Source organism: Peromyscus californicus, unplaced genomic scaffold (assembly GCF_007827085.1).
Source record: "Peromyscus californicus insignis strain IS unplaced genomic scaffold, ASM782708v3 Scaffold_18__1_contigs__length_77618521, whole genome shotgun sequence".
Lineage (NCBI taxonomy): Eukaryota > Metazoa > Chordata > Mammalia > Rodentia > Cricetidae > Peromyscus > Peromyscus californicus.
Window position 1 is genome coordinate 60,043,416 of NW_026294480.1, and position 15,527 is coordinate 60,058,942.

Here is a 15,527-nt window from a genome sequence, read left to right on the forward strand (position 1 = left end):
TGTCATGGAGCCTCCAAGCTGGCTTGGTTACACTAGAACACCTGGACACCCATGCCAGGAGCAACACACAGTCCGAATCTCCCTCCAGCTAGGATTAGTTAAATATTTGTTCTGCATTTATTGGGAAGAAAAGCTACAGCATGGGCAGGGTGGAGACAGAGCCCCTCCTCACACCGGCCTCCCCTAGCAGCTCAGCCCTCACTCTGAAGTCAGGAGAGATTCTGTTCAGACCCAGATGTGCAGGGCCCACTGAGCAAAACCAAAGTCCTCCGGCTGCAGGACCAGCCTCTGCAGGAGGTGAGGTGGGTCAGACACCCTTTCCCGTTACACGGGATGGAGGGATATGTTCTCTGCCCCAAACTACGTATCAACATACAACTCCAAAAAAAAATACACTTTTATTTTTCTTCATGTTCCCTCAAATATTTCAGCGCCCAAACCATATGTTAGCTCCTTTTACAGACTAAAACTAGAAGGTTTGGGAGATGGCTCTGTCTAGAAAAGAACTGGCCTTGCAAGCAGAAGGACCTAAGTTCAACCCCAGAGCCCATGTTTTAAACAAACAAACAAATAAATAAATAAATGAAAGCTGGGTGTGGCTGCATGCACTTGTAATCCCAACACTAGGGAGGTGGAGGCACAGTGGATCCTGGGGCTCACTGGCCATCCATCCTAGCTTCTGATGGGTTCCTGGCCAGTGAGAATCTCATCCCAAAAAGTAAAATAAAATGTAGACATGTAGATAATGTTCCCCAGGAGGTTCTCAGGGCTTCACATGTACACACATCTGTGCATACATGCACTCGCATACATGGACACGCACATACACACAAGATTAAAACTAGGGACTTCTGCCTAGATAACCCAATTCTTGATTTGGCTTCATGGAAATGTTTCATGGGGAAAAAAAAATGAAAAACCAAACAAAAAAACCTTGGCCCTTCTCCGCTATGGCACCAGAACAGATGGCGCCTCCTGTTGCCGCCTAGAGCTCTGAGCCTTCCCTGCTTGTGAAGTGCAGGAGGGCTCTGCCCATAGTTCCAGCTCTGCTGAGGACTCTGGCCTGCATTCTTTGCAGGCTGGATGTCCGGTCTTGGGTACTTGCAGTGTGGACAACTGTCAGAGCACGTGCATCCATCTGTATTCAGATCTTGAAACTAGACCAAGCAGGCAGATCGAGGGCAAGGGGCTGGCAGAAGGTTGGCATGGGCAGATGAAAATGTACCTGGAGCCTTTCCCAGCGGCCCCGGCACAGGCGTCATCTTCTCTCCTCACCCAACTGCACCTCTCTCCCCCCTTTCCTCGGCTCTGCTTACCCTCCACAAGGGTATGGAGACAGTCACCTCCAGCCCCTCGCTCACGCCATCCCAGACACCTGAAGGCCAGCACTGGGGTTCTGTCTTGCTGTCTACCTGGCTCCCAGCCGTGGGGAGTTGACCCATCTTTCCTGCTTCTTGCCCCTTTCATTCGCCGAACCCACCTGGAGGGACTCCGTGAGTGACCCAGGAGGCCTGGAGTTTCATCTTCTCCTGACTTTCGTAGGGGCCAAACAAAAGCCCGTCCCTTTCCTGTCGGAGGTAGTAGGATCCTTCCAGGTCACGGAGTACCGGGAGTTCTCGTTTCAAAGCTTTCACTTCCGGTATTGTTGATGTGACCACGTATTGATGTTGTACAGGGATGAGAGGATGCTCTAGTCCAATCATTTTGCCTACTTCACGAGCCCAAAATCCTTAAGTGAGAAAATCGTTTAAAAATACATCACCACGTGTATACATATACCTATGGCATTGATATACAATTTGTATTTAGAAACATCTTCATTTTTTATGTGGTTCCAGTGCTGGAGATCAAACCAAAGGCCTGGTCCATGCTTGCCAGGTGGAGCTCTACCACTGAGCCATATCCCCAACCTCCTAAGTATCTTTGAACATTGAAAAATTGAATGGAAGGAAGGGAGGAAAAGAGGGAAGATGAGACAATAGTGGGCATTGTCCAGAGTTCTGATGATTATCTGAAAATCAAAGGTGCTCCTTCCATGGAAAAACTTATTATTCACAAGCTAAGGTGATCAGAAAAAAATGAAAGGGAAAAAAAGTAACCCAAACATTTTATATATATATTACAAGAAAGGTGGTACAAGCCCTGCCTATAGACAGAAACAGTTAGGCAAAGGGCGAGTCCTTGTGTGGATGTGATCAGCACAGTTCAGAACATCACCACCTGAGGCAGCTCTCCAAGTCAGCTCCCACACCCTCCAAACCTGCTCACCTCAAATTGTTGAGTCAAGGCTCTTCTGTTGACTTAAAATTTAGAGTCTATGTACTTTGGGAGGGAGAACAAACACATTAAGTTCTGCTACTTCCAGAGTGACAGTGAGCTCGTGAAGCTCCTTCTTGGAAAGCACTGTAGTCAAAAAGCAGGAGAAACTGGTAGGGAAGCTCAGTGGTGAGACTTTGAGTTATGTATGAGGCCCTGGGTTCAACCCTAGCACAGCAGAAAGGGAAACAACAAGATGGAGACTGGGCACATCAGTTCCTAAAGAAGATGTTTTCCCCTGCACATCATTTCCCAAGGCTAGACCTGGATATGTATGTCTGAAAGACCCTAGAGACTATGACCATCAAATCTAAAAGGTTTTGCTGCTGCTGCAAGACTTTAGTGTCTGTCTGTCTCTGTCTCTCTCTGTCTCTCTCTCTCTGTGTGTGTGTGTGTGTGTGTGTGTGTGTGTGTGTGTGTGTGTGTCTTTTTTTAAAACATGGGGTTACATGTAGCCAGAGCTGGCCTTAAACACTTAATGTTTAAGTGTTTACTGGTACTGAACTTCTAAACTTCTGGCCTCCATCTCCCTAGTCCAGGACTCCAGACTTGAGTCACCCAATTAGCAAGACATTATTTTAAATAAACATCACACCTTTACCAATAAAAGGGTATTTCAGCATCTAAAATGATCAATGTGGGTTTTTTTTTTTTTTTTTTTTTTTGGACAAAGGAGTGGTGTTGTTTCACCCATCAATTAATTATTTGTAGGGAGGGACTTCTGTTGACCGGCTTGTTTCATAGCAGTTTTGAGTAATTATCAAAGGACTGACAAACCCTCTCAAATACTGCTGTTTTTTAAGTTGTAGTCTAAAATTTCAACAGTTTCTGTTTCTGCTTTTTAAAAGAATCTGGCAAAGGGTTCTGAGATCTTCATCATTACATAGCTCAAGGCTAGGGATGGAAGTACCCATGAGTCAGCCTGGGAACTCAGAGCAGGTCCCCAGAGCAGGTCCCCAGAGCAGGTCCCCAGAGCAGGTCCCCAGAGCAGCTAGCCCTTGTCTCCATTTGAGCAAATGCCATCTATATGCTCTCTTGCTCGGTTTTGGTCTGTCAGGTTGTTCATGCTTGAGTAATCACCCACCACAGGCTGCCCTTTGTAAACTTGGAATCCAACCTGTGGGCATCAGAGGCATGTGCTGGTCTTCAATAATTTAGAGACTTAATTTACTGTTTCCTGTTGAAAGGTACGAATTACCAATGTCGGAGCTTTGTAGAAAAATATAGTAAAGCTATATATTGTCGTTATACACACTAGGACAGTTTTTAAATCTAAAGTCAAACATTTAGCCAAGTAATTCAAAGTAATGCATGTCCCCAATCTAGTTGTTCCCATTAAAAACATAAATTGAAGAAAATAAATTCTGTCCTATTCAAACATAATTACAAATTTCTGAGTTCGATGCCTTGCTTATTAATGCATTTTATCATTAAAATAAACTATCCATGTTTGCCCGCAGCTCATCTTACTGTATTGCTTTAAATCCCACAAGCTCCCCACCGGTTACCCTTTGGTGTTGGAGTGTGAGACGCCTCCTTTTCTGTATTAAATTAATCTAAGTCCAACCAGGATTATACTTCAACTCCTGCCAGAGCGCCCAGCAACCAAGGTCAACGCAGTGAGTCAAGCATCGAAAAAAATCATCCTAAAAGGAAGTCACTGAAGGGCCCATAAGGGGGAGCACAGAAAACAGCCCCTGTTTAAAAGAGTGCAGAGCTGGTCATGTACCTCAGTGGTAGAGCCTTTACCCAGCATGTGTGAGGCCCTATGTGTGATGCCCAGACACACAAACACAGACACACACACACACACACACACACACGCACACACACACACATGCACGCACGCACGCAGGCATGCACACATGCACATGCTTGTGCATGAATGCACATGCATGCGTACTAATTTAGCAAAGATACAGTGATGGAAATAAACGAGATTAGAATGGAGGGAGCTTGATTCAGGACCGGATTTACTTCTTCAAGATGCCCTGTGCACAGTGACAAAGGTCTCGTCTGATACGGTGACAGGCAGAATGCAGCAACTCCTTTTGGATAAACACGAGGCTCCATGTGAGGGTCATTCCTGATTTGTCATTCTAGAGAAATTCTTAAATAAAATTTACAGAGTTTTCTCAGGTTTAATGAGTCAGCCAGACACAAGGTCAAGAGGCACTTTCCTTACTGTGGACAAGAAAGCTTCACTTCACAGTGAGTGGCCTCTGTGTGTGCTAGGCCAAGTCTCCATGCCGTGTCCCTGTGTTCTGTATCCCTGTGTCCTGTGTCCTGTGTTCCTGTGTCCTGTGTCCCTGTGTCCTGTGTCCTGTGTCCCTGTGACCTGTGTCCTGTGTCCTGTGTCCCTGTGTGCTGTGTCCTTGTGTCTTGTGTCCTGTGTCTCTGTGTCCCTGTCCTGTGTCCCTGTGTCCTGTGTTCTGTGTCCTGTGTCCCTGTGTCCCTGTCCTGTGTCCTGTGTGCCTGTGTCCTGTGTCCTGTGTCCCTGTGACCTGTGTCCTGTGTCCTGTGTCCCTGTGTGCTGTGTCCTTGTGTCTTGTGTTCTGTGTCCCTGTGTCCCTGTCCTGTGTCCTGTGTCCCTGTGTCCTGTGTCCCTGTGTCCCTGTGTCTTGTGTCCTGCGTCCTGTGTCTCTGTGTCCTGTGTCCCTGTGTCCCTGTGTCCCTGTGTCTTGTGTCCTGTGTCCCTGTGTCCTGTGTCCCTGTCCTGTGTCCTGTGTCCCTGTGTCCTGTGTCCCTGTGTCCTGTGTCCTTGTGTCCTGTGTCTCTGTGTCCTGTGTCCCTATGTCCTGTGTCCTGTGTCTCTGTGTCCTATGTCCCTGTCCTGTGTCCTGTGTCCTGTGTCCCGTGTCCCTGTTTTTCTGTGTTTCTGTGTCCCTGTGTCCCTGTCCTGTGTCCTGTGTCCCTGTCCTGTGTCCTGTGTCCCTGTGTCTTGTGTCCTGTGTCCTGTGTCCCTGTGTCCCCATGTCCTGTGTCCCAGTCCTGTGTCCTGTGTCCCTGTGTCCTGTGTCCTGTGTCCCTGTGTCCCCGTGTCCTGTGCCCTGTGCCTAAACAAGGTGTGGAATAAAGTAGAATCCAGCTCATTTATAAAGCTGTGGGTAGAAAAGGGCAGTTATTCTGCTGCACGCTAAGATGTAGAACACTGAGAGTCCCTCCTCAGGCCTGCGTGCTCACAACTAGGGTCACATGAAAAAGAAAACAAGAAAAGAGGGGAAGGGAGTGGGAGGAAAGGAAGAGAAGGGAAAGGCAGGGGAGGGATTAGAAATGGATGAATGAATGTGCAGGCTGTGGCTCAGTGGCACGTAGCGTGAATGAGGCCCTGGGTTCAGTCCTCAGCAACAGCCCCCAACCCTGCCCCTACCACAGCCAAAGAAAAGGTCTTGAAAAAATCATCTGGTACAGACAGTACAGTTTAAAACGCAGTGTCTAGACCAGGGATGTAGCTCAGAGCTAGGACACCAGCATCCTGGCTAGTTTTATGTCAACTTGACCTAAGCCAGAGTCCTTTGGAAGAGGGAACCACAACTGGGGAAATGTCTCTGTAAGATTGGCTGGAGACAAGCTTGTGGAGCATTTTAAATTAGTGGCGGATGTGGGAGGGCCCATCCATGTGGGTGGTGCTGTCCCTGGGCTAGCGATCCTGCCTGGGGTGTAAGGAAGCAAACTGAGCAAGCCTTGTAAGTAAGCTACGCTCTTCTGTGGCTCCTGCTTCAGTTCCTGCCTCTGGGTTCCTGCCCCAACTTCCCATGGCGACGGGCTATGAGGGAGGAGTACAAAATGAAATAAATCCTTTGCTCCCCAATTTGTTTTTGGTCATGGTGTTTTTTCACAGCAAGAGAGACCCTCACTAAGATAACTGGCCCAGCTTGTGCAAGGCTCTGGGCCCAATCCCCAGCATTTCAAAACAAAATACATACAATAAATACACTTTGCAAACCCCCAGCTAGACTGCCTAAATTAAAATCTTTCTGAAGCCTGGGAAACATTCCAAGGTGATTCCCAGGTACCCTACTTACTTGACAAGCATGTTCCTTAGGAAGTCATTTCCTAGTGAATGTTTGCTAGATGGTTTTGGGCAAAAGAAAGGAATAATCTAATGATTAGCACCAAGAAGCCATGATAACATGATGCTAACGTTCCCCAGACAAAGGCAAAAACTCTCAAGGACATAGGCATTACAGTCCTAATTATTATCATTATAACTAATGTTTTTACTGTTTTCCACATATACCCTGCCCTGGGTATTTTACATTTTACTGTCCACAATAACTTTTTGAGAAGATATTATTATCTTTTATAAGTTGCTAACTTGCCTCAAGCACGGGCTTGGCAAAGCATGTGTCTCTGGACCAGAGTGCCTCAGTGCTGTGGACAAAGCTGGAAACACATCGGCAAACTCCCCAATCTTTGTTCTCACTCACTCCTTACGGGCATCCCAAAGACTCAGCAGCCTTCACGTTTCTCACAGTGTGACTGTGCTTCTGAGTCTGCATCCTGGTTCCTTTAATTGGATTCCAGAGCTACCCTCAGGACTTTGCCCCGAAGGTGTGTGGCATCTTGGTCTCACTGAGTAACTCTGGGAAATGTTCCAGCTGCCACACTCCAAAACCATTAACACGATGCTTGCTTTTATTCAGAAAATTGATCTTATTAAAACAGCATCCGTGCTACAAGAGGGGCATATCTGGATCTCTGCCAATTACCAAGGCCAAAGCTTACCTTATAGAATGCCTCCAGCCTTCAGAAAAAGCTTCTTGAAAACACAGATAGAAATACACACACACACACACACACACACACACACACACACACACACACACACCCCTTACTTCCCAGGGCCTACTAATATGTAATCAATGACTTCCACCCAGTGGAAGAAAAGGAAGAGAAAATGGGAAGGATAGATTATAGATAGTTGAAGATTTGGTGTGAATGGGATGGAGTTGAGAACTGAGACAGGACAGCTCACACAGCTTTCAGCAAGGAGCTTCCTAGAGTACCACGGAGAAAGAGTAAAGGTAGTTGGGCAGCTGTGAGGAGCCAAGCATGAAGGGAAGGACGGCCACCCTATGCAGGACCATCATTAGAATCAGAACCCTAGAACATGTCTTCCCAGGCAGCTCAGACAGCCTTTTCCCAGGGCTATCTGCACTGCTTTCCCAAGCCCTCAGAATTTCACTGCTGCATAGAAAATGCCACCTGATGACCAGTTCCTGGGCTCAGGTCAGATCTTTGGAGCAACTCTCACTTAGCTCTTCAGAAATGCTTTAGATGTCATATTATGCAGTTAAAAAGAAATGTTGCCATGGTACCCTATTACGTAAGTAATTTTATCCATTTTAGAAAAGCAATGGGTAAAGGTGTTAAACTGAGAGTTATTTCTCAAAATATACATTATGGCTTCATGAGTTCCTGAAGCATTGTGTTGAAACAAAACACAGTGGGCCTCTGTGCAAGCTTGCCTAAAATAAGTGCAGGTGTTGATTAGTAATGTCTGCCACAGGAACTGGATACGGAGGTCTCAGCGTTATCACTGTGAAAGTAGCCAAATGTTTTAGGAGTAAATTTAGGAGACCATAAAATGTTACAAACTTACAAAGAACCTTTGTTATTTGGTGGAGTTGGTGGGATGAATGATTTCAAAGTCTAGTCTTCTTCTTCTTCTTCTTCTTCTTCTTCTTCTTCTTTTTTTTTTTTTTTTTTTTTTTTTTTTTTTTTTTTAGTTTTTTTTGAGACAGGGTTTCTCAATGTAGTTTTGGTACCTGTCCTGGAACTAGCTTTATAAACCAGGCTGGCTCAAACTCACAGAGATCTGCCTGGCTCTGCCTCCGGAGTGCTAGGATTAAAGGCACTCGCCACCACCACCTTCTAAGCTAACTTGGACTAGAGGTTCCCAAGGACCATGGGACAGAGGAGTGACAGACAGAGAATCGAGGGAAGTTTAAGGCCGGACTCAATTGCTTGTACTTTTTAGACAAGTTTTATAATGTGTTTAATAACGTTTTGAAAGGTAAGGGGTTAAAAGTTTTTGATTAGTCAAAGTGATCTTTGGATAAGAGAGAGAATGAGAGAGCAGAAATGATCAAATCTGCCTCAAAAGGTAAACTAAGAACAAGTTACTTGGTAAGAAACTGGAACAGTGGAATTTAGTTTGTTTGCTTGCTTGGTTATTTGTTTTGAGGCAGGGTCTCAAGTATCCCAGGCTAGACTCCACCTCCCTATGTAGCCAAGAGAGACCTTGAACTTCTGATCCAAGGGCTTCATGCATGCTAGGCAAGCACTCTACAGATTGAGCTCCATCCTTAGTTCCTGGAACTCAATCGTGAGCATAACCAGTAAAGGATAAAGGTAAAATCTGAAAGGAGAAGAAGCCTAAGTTGGCGAAACACAATCTAGACTAGAAGGGACTACATCGGTGAGGATGGAGGGTAAACCGAGGCAGAGTGGCAGAGAGAAGGCTGGTGGCTTACCGGCAGCATTCACAATTCTATTTGCTCTCACGGACCCTTGTGGAGTTTCCACATCCCATGTCCCATCTGGCCTGGGCTTCAGAGATGTCACTGGTGCAGGATACTTTAGAAGGGCCCCGTATTTCCTAGCCCCAGCAGCCAGGGCCATTGTCATTGAATAAGGATCAATGTGACCATCTCCTGGATTATACAGTCCAGCTAAAATCTAAACCAAACATAAGAAAGTCAGTATTCAAAGAAATGTATATTTATTCCTCAATGCAAATATATCCTGCTAAACAGATGTTTAATAAGACTAGACTTTAAAAGTGCATCAGTGGCTAGAGGTGTACATAGCTGTGTGGCAGAGGGCTGCCCTGACATGCACAGGCCCCTGGGTTTTGATTCCAGCATGGAGGGAAAACATCTTGAAAGCAGTTGGCATGCCTGTTTTCTAAGTCCTACTTAGACTTGAGCAAGATTCACAGTGAGAGTTGAGTGACTGGTCACAATGACAAGCCACAGGATAACGCCTCGCCGTGGTCTCCAATAGTGGGACACATGCCACTAAGAACAGAGTCTAGTTTCCGATCTTCCGGCAGGTAGTCTCTCCAGCAGTGGCTGAAGCTAACATTAAGTTCTAGTCAATGGAAATGCAAAGGGAAGAGTTACATGGCAGCTTCTGTGAGCCACTCCAAAAAGACAGTTAGTGTATGTCCATCTTTGTTCCTTTCTCCGCCCTGGGGTCTGGAATTCAGATATGGTGCCTGGGCTCTAACTGCCATTGTGGAATAATAACACAAGAGTCACACCCCAGGAATGACAAAGCAGTGATCCAGAAGGTGACTTGATCCTTGAGATCTTGATGACTTTGTAACTACTCAATACATTCTTAGTTAGGGTTCCTATTGCTGTGATGAAACACCATGACCAAAATCAACTTGAGGAGGAAAGGGTTTATTCAGCTTAGGCTTCTAAATAACAGATCACCATCAAAGGAAGTCAGGACAGGAACTCAAGCAGGGCAGGGGCTGATGCAGAGGCCATGGAGGGGTGCTGCTTACTGGTTTGATCCTCATGGTTGCTCAACCTGCTTTCTGATAGAACCCAGGACCACCAGCCCAGGGATGGCACCACCCACCATGGGCTGGGCCCTCCCCATCAATCACTCATTAAGAAAATGTCTTACAAGCTTGCCTAGAGCCTGGTCTTATGGAGTCATTTTCCTCATTGAGGGTCCCTCCTCTCAGGTAACTTTCGTTTGTGTCAAGTTGACATAAAAGTGGCCAGGACAAATGCTTAAATGAAAGGGAAATAGACTTGCTTAAGCATTATTTTTTTAGTTTCTCATGTTTAAAGCCAGATCTAATTCTAGCTGACATATCAGTTATAACGTATTTAATTATTCAATACTGTAAATAAATTTGCGTGTTAATGCATCTCTGATATCAGCTGGGTCTGGTGGTGCTGGTCTGTAATCCTAGCTACTAGGAAGGCTAAGGCAAGAATTCCAAGTTCAATACCTGCCTGGAATAGAGTGAGTTCTGGGGCAGTTTGGGGAGACCTTGTCTCAAAATAAAAAGCAAACAATGGGCTGGGAGGGTAGTTCAGCACTGGAGTGGTAGCCTAGCAAACGAAAGCACCAGGTTTCCATCTCCCCCGTATCCATGTGCACACACATACATGCTTGACAAAAACGCATACTCAGTTCATAAATCAACAATGACTTCGTGCACATCTGCTCTGTGTTAAGGCTTCAGCTTAGGTCTTGTGAGAGAACTAATAAAGGATGGGCAAGGGGGAACGAATTGACAGAGTCGTGCTATAATGAGATCTCGTCTACTGGACAAGAATCTGCCATCAACTATGAAAACAGAGTTTTGACAATTGTTTTTCCTGCATCTGTTTAAACTATGTTGTGCTCTTTGCCCTTTGTTAATGTGATGTTACTACATCACACTGACTGATATTTAGTTTTTAAACCAATTTTGCATTCCTGGGACACACTCCATTTGACCATATTGTAGCATCCTTGGTACAATTTACTGTATTTTTGTTAAAGACTTTCACATCTATATTCATAAAGGACTATAGTCTGTCTTTTCTTCTGATGTTTTTTTTTTTTTGTCTCGTTTTTATGTCAGAGCCATACTAGCTTTATAGGCTGTGTCGAGAAGTATTCAATTCTAATTTTAGAAGACTTTGTGAAGGATTGTTATTAATACCACCTGGCCAAGGCTCGTCTTTGTCTGAGTTTTTTTTTCTTACTATAATTTAGTCTTTGTCCTTATGGGTCCAGTGCAAAAGACTTGGAGTTTTAATGGAATTCACACTCCTGACGACTTGCAAATGTCACACTGGTGTTTTCTAACGACCATGTCCTTGTAGTGATCCCATGTCTGTTTGGTTTGGCACTCTGTCCCTGGTCCATGTGTTTCCATTGCCTAATATCTTTGAGAAAAACCTGTAATGATGAGAGCTTCTGGGGAAGTGTTGCAGGGTTGACATATAAAGAGACATAAATGGATTCTTAGTAGTGTAGTGGAGGTGGATTTCAGTGAAGACCCTGCTCTTACACAACCCCATCGACAAGGAGTTCCCATGGCCTGTAAAGACTCACAAGAGCACAGCACTCTGGCACCCACAACAGTTACATAACACTCAGAGACAGGACTATGACACTGTCACTATCAGGGTAACAGCTGTCTGCTTCCCTAAACAACCTGCTGGCTACCCATATCCAGGATGTCTGCACAGCACGAGTCAGAGGACCCGGGTTCAAATCTTTCCTCTAGTAATTCTGAACTGAACAAACTCATCCCACTGTGTAAACTATTTAAGACTCTGCTTTCTGGGCCATAATAGCCAGATTTTTCATAGGAGGGCCTTACCATGGTCTCTGTTGCATAAATATTACTCTAGTAGATGTTAATGCTGCTATCATTGTGCTAAAAGGATGGTCACCCAGGAGGGAAACACATTACCTTTCCTGTCAAGTGGATTCTCTTAAGGAAATTCAGAGTTGATCTAAATCTGTGCCTGGCGCAGTCTGAAAGGAAAGAACAGCCAGGAGCCAGGAAGTGTATGAGGATGGTACAGGGCTTCCTGGGTTTTAAAAATTCAGTAACTCCTTTCTAGACTCCTCATAACAGGATGTCATTCTCTTTGAAGTCCCCCAACAGACAGCTGGTGTGTGGAAGGACTTCAGTGTGAGGGATCTGGTCCTAGAAAGGCTTTGAAATGTTTCTTTAGTCATCACAGGCAGAAACTAAAAGGGTTTTCATCACCCCTGCGTATATTACTTAGTAACAGCTCACCTTGTGATTTGCCCACATTCCAGGATCAATCACCTCGTGTTGCCTTTCTAAATGTATGCATGGATTATTTTTACTTTTAACTTATTAAACTCATAAATTCACTGAACTCATTAAAATACATTTTAAAAATAATTTTAGCTCAAGTTGACAAAGTGAAATTGCCCTTCAAATAAACATCTTGTTAAAGCAGGGCAGTGGTGGCACACACCTTTAATCCCAGTACTTGGGAGGCAGAGGTAGGCAGACCTCTGAGTTCAAGGACAGCTTGATCCACAAAGAGAGTTCTAGAACAGCCAGGGTTGTTACATAAAGAAAACCTGTCTCAAAAAAACCAAAACCAGACAAACAAACAAATAAAATACCTTGTTCATGTTGAGTAAAGGGAACATCTCTTGGATTTTTTCAGGCTCAATAATATACTGTTCTGTGGCATGCCAGTTGGTCCGTGTCATTTGATATTTAAATTCATCTACCCTTACAGGTGTCGTAGCAAGTCTGATACTACCTGGTTGATGGAATCCCACCACCTGTGACAATAATTCCAATAAAAGCATGTCAATAAACTATCCTCTGGCACTCCAACACAGTTTTCCAACACAACAAAAACTCAAGTGAGTAAAAGAGAAATTCACTATGTGGCAAACATATTAATTACATAGGATATTTGTAGCTTATGAAGAGATATTCATTCAGCAGTAATTTACACCAGGCAGTACTGTAAGCCTGAGGTGCTGGGTGAACAAGAGAGGCAGAGCCCCTGATTGATGGAACTCTCCATCCACGGGTAAAGGCAGGGCAGTTAAGAGCGTACAGATGCATGGACCGAGGGTTCAAATGCAGAGTGAGGGAGCAGTCCATGAAAAGGAGAAAGCCAGAGGGTTTAAGGAGGGACTCTAGAGAACCGACATGCCGCTACAGTGAGAGTGATTGTAAGTTCACGCTCATTTGGCATTTCATAGTCTTTCCATTTGAAAAGCCTCGGTGAAGCCCGGGGTCACAGAACAAGAGGGCAGTCCTGGTCTTCAAGTTGCTCACACTCTGCAGGGAAGATCAACAATAAAGTAACGATGACAGTGGGACCGTGTGTTAGAAGAGTGTGCACACACGCTGTGTGTAAGAAGAGTGTGCCTACAAGCTGTGTGTAAGAAGAGTGTGCACATCATGCTGTATGTAAGAAGTGTGCACACAAGCTATGTGTTAGAACAGTGTGCACACACACTGTGTGTTAGAACAGTGTGCACACATGCTGTGTTAGAACAGTGTGCACACATGCTGTGTTAGAACAGTGTACACACACTGTGTGTTAGAAGAGTGTGCACACACGCTGTGTGTTAGAAGAGTGTGCACACACGCTGTGTTAGAACAGTGTGCACACACGCTGTGTGTTAGAACAGTGTGCACACACGCTGTGTGTTAGAACAGTGTGCACACACGCTGTGTTAGAACAGTGTGCACACACGCTGTGTGTTAGAAGAGTGTGCACACACGCTGTGTGTTAGAAGAGTGTGCACACACGCTGTGTGTTAGAACAGTGTGCACACACGCTGTGTGTTAGAAGAGTGTGCACACACGCTGTGTGTTAGAACAGTGTGCACACACGCTGTGTGTTAGAACAGTGTGCACACACGCTGTGTGTTAGAACAGTGTGCACACACGCTGTGTGTTAGAACAGTGTGCACACACGCTGTGTCTTAGAAGCGTGAGGGGTTGCTTGTCCATGTAGGGTGAGGGCAAAGTGATTCCAGTCAGAACAGGAAAAAAGGAAGCAACACAAATTTAGAAAGCAGAGGTGTGACAGCACCTAGAACATTCCAGAAGTATACGCTGTTGAGAACAATTAAAGCTCAGGAGCAAAGGAAACAGAGACAAGAGAGGATGTTAGAAACTCAGGCGACGAGGGCTGGAAGTCCCAGACCCTGCTAAGCCTTTGGTCTGGCCATCAGCAAGAATAAATGCATGAAAACATGAAGAAGCCTTTGATCTGAGCCCATGGAAGCTTTTTAGTTTGTGAGTTCAGTCAATATGAGAAGGGATGAAAATAAAGACAGGGAGGAGGCTTAGTGCGCTGTTTCTAAAGTCACGTGACAGTCGGCTCAGTCAGACCCTGTGCGATCCCCTTGCTGAAGTGTTCTGACTCTGTATTTTCTAGATATGGGAACCGGCTAAACAAAGTTTGAAAAGTCGCTATTTATTATCTCTTCCTTTTCAAACAAATGAAGACTAGTTAATTACATGGGTAATACGCTTGAAGAAAATGAAGCGATGTGAACATCGAGCCCGGCTCTTCCCTGGACCTTCCTCTCTACCACAGCAAGCACTGCACATGCGCCTGTATCTAAGTGGCCGAGCGCACAGACCCCTTCAAACTAAGTGCGTTTACCTGTCCGGTTTCTTCTTCCAGCTTCTCGTAAAGTTTGATGCTGTCATAGTGTATCTTCTTCAAGTTTATCCCGGGGTGAAAGTAAGTTGTTAAGCCTGCCTTAAACAGAGAGAGGGAAGAAAAGGCTGGACTAAGTCAGCGTTTGCACAATGTTGATAACTTCTCTGCTAAGCAGTGGCGTGATGCTGCTGAGACATGAAGGCGTATAGCGGGGATGCAAGAAAGAACACACGGGTTGGAGACCCCAGAGCAGATGGCTCATCACAGGGTATATGAAGCAACTTCAACCACTCAAGTCGACTGAGAGCCAGCCCACAGACGTGTCCACGAAGAGCCTAAAAACCACCAGGGAAAGGGTAGGTGGGAGGTTTAGAACATATGCTGCTGTTGACTGTCTTTTTATCTGAAATGCATGGGACCAGAAGTGTTTTGGCTTTGAGTTTGGGGCCCATCAAGATGGCTCAATGGGTCAAGGTACCTGCCAGCAAACCTGAGGAGCTCCATTGGCAGGATCCCCAGAGACCACTGGGTAATAAGGGAGGACCAACTCCTGCACATTGTCCTCAAATATTCATGGCACATGTGAGTGAACAAGTGCACACACACACACACACACACACACACACACACACAAGTAAATTAATTAGTTCCTGGGCAGTGGTGGCACACACCTTTCATCCCTGTGCTTGGGAGGCACAGGCAGGTAGATCTCTGAGTTCAAGGTCAGTCTGATCTATGGAGGGAGTTCTAGGAAGGCCAGGGCTACACAGAGAAATCCTGTCTGGAAAAACTAAAACCAGTAATTAATTAAATGAAATTAAAAACAAAAATATAGATTTTGAATTTTTAAATTTTGGATATTTGCATATATACAATAATGCCTTGTTATGAGAGCCCAGGTCTATATAAAAAGAAATCTATTTGTTTCCTAGACACTTTATATACACATTATATTATACAGTATTCCAAATAACTCTAAATAGGCAGCTCCTATACATACTCTTGTTGAGTAAGTACTGATTAATTATTCTTTGGAAAAGATTGATTAATATTAGA

The 15,527-nt window shown here is 45.0% G+C and overlaps 1 protein-coding gene across 3 annotated transcripts in view; it reads right to left on the minus strand.

Moving 5' to 3' along the window:
• Dmgdh (dimethylglycine dehydrogenase) overlaps window positions 1-15,527 on the minus strand; it is a 76,935-nt gene that overhangs the window by 49,426 nt on the left and 11,982 nt on the right. For all 3 annotated transcript variants that reach the window (XM_052743560.1, XM_052743559.1, XM_052743558.1), the window contains exons 3-6: window positions 14,472-14,570; window positions 12,454-12,618; window positions 8,796-9,000; window positions 1,481-1,729 (exon numbers count right to left, since the gene is read on the minus strand). In XM_052743560.1, coding sequence (XP_052599520.1) covers window positions 1,481-1,729; window positions 8,796-9,000; window positions 12,454-12,618; window positions 14,472-14,570 — 718 coding nt within the window. The remainder of the gene's footprint in view (window positions 1-1,480; window positions 1,730-8,795; window positions 9,001-12,453; window positions 12,619-14,471; window positions 14,571-15,527) is intronic.